The 6,427-nt window shown below is 39.8% G+C and overlaps 1 protein-coding gene across 1 annotated transcript in view; it reads left to right on the top strand.

Moving 5' to 3' along the window:
- Positions 1–651: 651 nt before the first annotated feature.
- CFAP58 (cilia and flagella associated protein 58) overlaps positions 652–6,427 on the top strand; it is an 86,583-nt gene continuing 80,807 nt past the window's right edge. The window contains exons 1-2 of the mRNA XM_081823585.1: positions 652–930; positions 2,953–3,101. Of these exons, the coding sequence (XP_081679711.1) occupies positions 694–930; positions 2,953–3,101 (386 nt within the window). The 5' untranslated portion in view covers positions 652–693. The remainder of the gene's footprint in view (positions 931–2,952; positions 3,102–6,427) is intronic.

Below are 6,427 nucleotides of genomic sequence, written 5' to 3'. Positions count from 1 at the left end.
GTCTAGCTGAGCATAGGAAGCGAATCTGGAGAAGGCCTGTGAGCATGGCACAAGGGGTATCTCAATATACTTGTGGAGGTGACCTCACCTATTTATTTTAAGAGATAAAAAAGATGGAATATCTTTTAGGAGACTATTCCATATTTCAGATGGGGTTCATTGTGAGTATGTGTGATTTCATCGTATCGACACCAAAATCTCCTTATAACTGACCATGAGATGCCATGGCTTATCTCTGCATTCCCTGGGGCAGTAAGAAGCAGAATGAAGTGAAGACAAATCAGGGCTTGGCATAATCATAAGAGCTATAAAAATTTATTGGGTGCCTCCTGTTTGCCAGGCATGTGGCCAAGTGTTTAACATGAATGATCCTATTTAATCTGCTCTTTGACACCATGTGGTAGGAAATATTATTATTATATAGATATAATATATTATCATTATATTATAAATATTATTACCCTAAGACACATGTATACATATATACGTGCATCAGGGGGATGAACAAGATGTCTTTCCATCATATAGTCTTGTCAGTGGCCTTTTATTTTGGGTTGGTGAAGGTCTTTATAGCTAATAACAGCAATCCCTGAATAGGAATGGTATACACGTTGCAATACTCATTCCCCTTCCTGATCTTTTGTACAGGAAAAGAGTGACAAACTAGCGCTGGAAGAAACTGCATTTGAAGAAATGGAAAGGGATTTTCAGGAGGTTCTCAATGAACTTTCAGGGGACAAAAGTCTGGAGAAATTTAGAATAGAATATGAGAAGCTTCATGCTGTCATGAAAAAGTCTTACGACAATGAAAAGCGTCTGATGGCCAAATGCAGAGAGCTAAATGCAGAGATTGTGGTTAATTCCGCGAAGGTCGCCACTGCCCTGAAGCTCTCCCAGGATGATCAGACCACCATTGCATCCCTGAAGAAGGTCGGTGATCTTGTAGAAACAAACCGAGGCAGAGGGGCCATAAACGCATCCTATATTTAAAACGTCTTTCTTGCCTTATATTGGCAGCTCTAGGCTGGTAGTAAATGAGTTATTAAGTAAAAATTTACATGATTTATATATTCATTAAGCCTAGGGAATAATGTTCATTTTCAAAGGAAATAATTAACCTGGGTGAATTTCACTATGCAGAAAATAATGTAGAACCTTACTGGCTTGGGTTTCTAAGAAATACTGGGTTAGCAAAAAGAATTAGAGGTAAGTAAGTGTAATATTAGGGACCTCAGTATGTCTTGTTTGATACAAGATGAGTAATTAGATATCTCATGATGATAACTTGTTAAGGATTTTTTTAAAAGGATGTTTTCATGTTTTTGCTCTTCCCACTGCTTTGGGGGCAATTACCTTGAGAATTCCTGGATAGTAATTTTCATGATCTTCCTTCCTCCTTAATCCTCCCAGTTCCTCATAATGGGAGACCAGGGATTCAGTCTGGGGGATATTGAGAAAGTATGGCTCCGTTTTACCCTTTATTTTTTCACTCTCAAGTGTGTTGCATTATTTTGAGGGTAAAATGTAAATGTTACTTGTTGACCTCAGGATGATAAAAGGTTAAGAGATTTTAATTTATAATTAAAACCCTAGTGATGAGAAATAACTCATGAACATTTTTAGATAAGTCCCTTCATATCATACAATAAAACATCACCCAATTTAAATGAATTTCCAAGACCAGTGCAAGGTATGACATCTGTTTTCTTAGAAATGACCTTTTTTAAAGTGCCATTTTCTCTCCGTCGTCATTTTCTTCTTTTTGCCGAAAAACCAATAAAAGAAGGCTTTAATTCTTCTTATGATGCGAAAGAAACCATTTTTATTGTAAATTAAAAAACTGGAAATGGAAGTCGCGAACAGATTAAAATATAATTGGTGATTGATTGGGACAAAGCTTCATATAATCACGTTTTCACTTAAATATCCTTCATGTGTTTTGCTGAAAATAGTACATATGGTTGCTACAAAAAAAAAAATACCCCATAATTGTTTTGAATCACTAAATTATGTGAAGTTACCCAAGACTCCCCTCTCTCTCTCTAATGTAAGAGTGGGCATGAATTTATGGAAATCCTCTCTTCCACTCATTTTACACCTTGTCAACAGGAAAGTGGAGTATTGTCACCTTGAGTTTATAGGTTCTTACCTATAGAAAGGACTCACATTCCACTGCACAAAATTTTGCAAGAAAAGTCAAGGCTGTTGCAACACTTACTATGCTTTGTTCGCTTATCTGAACGCTGTAATTCCCTTCTAAGTAGTTATGTTAATATTCCAGATTGCATTTCATAACAGCAAGAAAGCCCAAAATGCTTGAGTTGTTTCCACTCCCAGCGAGGGACTTTGTTTTCCCCCTCCCCAAAGGCCTGGGCGTGGGTTTCTGGAATGGGAATGACCAAGGCTGTTGTGTGCAATTACATGACAGGGAAGACCACCTTGCTCTGAATTGTTCTAAAGCCAACATCGCCATCCAGGACCACTTACTTGGGACCTGAGGATAAAACAGATTTTTATTTTTAATTTGGAATCTATGAGGACCTTCACATTCAGGGCTTGGATCCAAGGCCACTCCTGATCTTTTTTTTTTTTTTCCCTCCAAAAATATCTGGCTTGGAAAGCACATAAACTTTCCTTTTTAATTTAAATTTAAATTTAAATTTAATTTTAATTTTGTAAACCTATCTCAACATCAGAAATATCCCCCTAGTTACAGCAGCCCTTGCAGGATGTGAGCCAGGAACTCCCTAAAGCTGCTGTTCAGGATCCACCAGCTCATGTTGAGCAATTCAGTAAGTCAATATAAACGGAATGCATAATGTATAATATGTAACCTTCTTTCCCCATAAATGACTACTATATTGGAGTTGTTTTATTATTCTATTTGCTCAGTTTATCTTGCATCTGGATCCTAGTTTGGTTTTTCTCACTGATGTTCCGTGGCCCATATAGGAAATCGAAAAGGCCTGGAAGATGGTGGACTCAGCCTATGACAAAGAGCAGAAGGCAAAGGAGACGATCCTTGCCCTGAAAGAGGAAATAGTGAACCTAACCAAACTAGTGGAGCAGGGGTCTGGACTGTCCATGGACCAGGATAGCAAGTAGGTCATGACTTTTTTTTTTTTTTTTAAAGATTTTATTTATTTGACAGAGAGAGACACAGCGAGAGACGGAACACAAGCAGGGGGAATGGGAGAGGGGAAAGCAGGCTTCCCGCTGAGCAGGGAGCCCGATGCAGGACTCGATCCCAGGACCCTGGGATCATGACCTGAGCCAAAGGCAGACGCTTAACGACTGAGCCACCCAGGCGCCCCTAGGTCATGACTTCTTGATGGATGTTGAACTTGCTTTTGTAGAGGCCCCCTTCTTGGGCAGATGACCTGGGGCTTGCAGCGTCACCTGGAATGTTCTTTGTGATACGAGAGTCTCCTTCTGTGGTGATTTCCTGGAGATTGTTTTCCATCTATTGCTATTTTTTGTTTTTAATGCTCCCTTTCTCCATACCCAAGAACTCCTAATTTGTGGTTATATTAAACTTCTGGCTCTGCAGAAATATGTACTACAATTTCAAAATGAGTAAATATTTTAGGCTTCTTTCTTTCAAACTTGTGAGGAATGGAACTGGCTGCTTTTTTGCTCTGATTTCCAGCTTCTTCTCCAACCCCCCCAACTCCCATGATTAGTCCCATCACCATCCTTCCTACTTCTCAGGTTCTAGGCCATTAAACAGGTTCTAGGCCTTTATCCCTTAAAGCTTCATCTTTTTTTTAAATTAACATATAATATATTACTTGTTTCAGGGGTACAGGTCTGTGATTCATCAGTCTTACACAATTCACAGCGCTCACAATAGCACATACCCTCCCCAATGTCCATCACCCAGCCACCCCTTCCCTCCAACACCCCTCTGTTCCAGCAACCCTCAGTTTGTTTCCTGAGATTAAGAGTCTTTTATGGTTTGTCTCCCTGTCTGGTTTCATCTTGCTTCATTTTTCCCTCCCTTCCCCTATGATCCTCTGTCTTGTTTCTCAAATTCCACATATCAGTGAGATCATATGATAATTGTCTTTCTCTGATTGACTTATTTTGTTTAGCATAATACCCTCTAGTTCCATCCATGTCGTTGCAAATGGCAAGGTTTCATTTTTTGATGGCAGCATAATATTCCATTGCATATATGTGTATATATATACATATATATACACCACATCTTCTTTATCCATTCATCTGTTGATGGACATCTAGGCTCTTTCCATAGTTTGGCTATTGTGGACATTGCTGCCTTAAAGCTTCATCTTGTTGATTCTCTCTTTTAAGCCTCACTTCTGTCTTTCCCTGCTCCCTATCAGCAGTGCTAGTGCTTTGCTTTGGGCCCCACATTTTCTGCTGGATTTGGTGATGGACATCTCACTGGTCTCCCTGCCTTCAAGGAGACATCTCCCCTCTGCACTATCTTCCATATATCAGATTTAGGCTTCTGAAACATGTACCTGTGTGCTTCTATCTCCAGTACATGTTCCAAACACCTTCAATAGCTTCCCATTCCCAAAGGATGCAGCCTAGTCTTGAACATGTCTTTCAGGGTCCTGCATAGATCTGCCTGTCAACCTCGCTAGATTCATGTCCAGAAGCACCATGCTTGCTTACGCCTCCACACCTTTGAACATGCTGTTTTCTATGCCAAGAATGTTTTTGCTTCCTTTTGCCATACAGTAAACAACTATGGACCATTCGAGACCTATCTCAAACACCATCTTAATTGCATCACTCTCAGCATCTCTGTTTCAACCTCCTTCCCACCCATAGAACCAATATGTAAGCATGAGAATCACTGTGTTCTCTGTTTCCATAGAACCCAAACAACATCTATCTCAAGTATGGCACTGATCACATTGTATTGAAATTATTTGTTGATATGCTTCGCTACTCATTAGGCTGTGAACTCCTCGAAGGAAGACACCTTTACTTTCCCTTTAGAAGTCTAGCCCTGTGCAGGGCATGCAAAACCTTGCATTAATTAATGAGTCAGGAATGAGCACACACACTTCGTTAGCCGTTTTTAACCATATCTGACTGGTGTCTAGGTTTCTCATACTTTCTAGGTGCATTTATCCAACGTTGAGAGATGGTTCTAAGTGCAGGCATTGGGGGAGAGAAAAGGAAAAACTAACAGAAGATGCAGTGTCCATAATAAGAGTCTCATGCTCTACCGACTGAGCTAGCCAGGCACATGCAGTGTCCATAATAATGAGCTCTATTTTCTCATTAAAAAAGTCAAAGTCAAGCATCATCACAACAACTACTGAAGAGCAATGTGAGGGAACTGATCAGTTAGGGGGAGTATTTTTTTGAAAGATTTTTATTTATTTGTTTGAGAGAGACAGAGAGAGAGAGAGAGTGGGCACGAGTGGAGAGAGGGGCAGAAGGAGAGGCAGAGGAGGAAGCAGACTCCCCACAGAGTGTGGAGCCTGATGCAGGGCTCGATCCCAGGACCCCAAGATCATGATCTGAGCCAAAGTGAGAAGCTTAACTGACTGAGACACCCCGGCACCCCAGTTAGGGGGAGCATTAAAGACAATTGGAACACGGTGAGGAGGAGAACTGAAGACACTATCCAGGCCAGAATTTCATCTTCAAGAATGCACTTAGGTGTAGCTGTCTTCATAGTAACCTTAGAATTCAAGGGTTTGTTTCTGGAGAAGAAGCTGAATGTGGTCTTGAAGTTTCCTTATTAAGCAGTTATGTTCTATCAAAGTTATTGGTAAATAAATATTGTCAGATTACTGTGCTTCCAACAGTTGTTTGATGACTGTCAGTGGCAAGTGCTTCAAGTGCAAGTTCTCTGCTTTCTTGGCTCTCATGTAGCTGCCTTGCTCTAGACCTTAATTCTGCAGCACAGGTCAGATCAGACATAGTCTTTCTACTTTCAAAACACTAATTCTGTGGAAATTCATGCCAAATCATACATAATGGTTTTTGAGATGTGGAAGTAACTGGTTTACAATTCAAATCAACAGATATTATCACATACTCTCTAAAAACTGGCATATGAATGATTTTCCAAATTTTGTTCTTGGGAACATTTCATTTGGGTTGCATCCCTTTGGGAGAAACTAATCTCTGGGTGAATGGATAGAAAACCGGTGATGTGTAATATTTGCTTAAGTGTGCCTCATTTTGACTTTATGGCTGTGATCATAGCCCTCCACTGGATATATTAACCAAATAATGTCTTAAATTAACATCTCCTTAGGGTTAATTACAAGAGTTGACAATAGCAGTGTAGTCTTACTGTAACAAATTCAAATAATACAGAGGCATGGAAACTAAGGAGTAAAAATTATCCCTCCAACTCTTCCAACCTGATATTCCACTTTTCAGAGATAACTAGTTACAAGTTTCAGTCTGTTTTTCTTTTTTTTTTTTT

This window comes from Leptonychotes weddellii, chromosome 6, assembly GCF_054177405.1.
Source record: "Leptonychotes weddellii isolate Sample4059 chromosome 6, ASM5417740v2, whole genome shotgun sequence".
Taxonomy (NCBI): Eukaryota; Metazoa; Chordata; class Mammalia; order Carnivora; family Phocidae; genus Leptonychotes; species Leptonychotes weddellii.
This window is presented reverse-complemented; position numbering and strand designations above follow the sequence as displayed.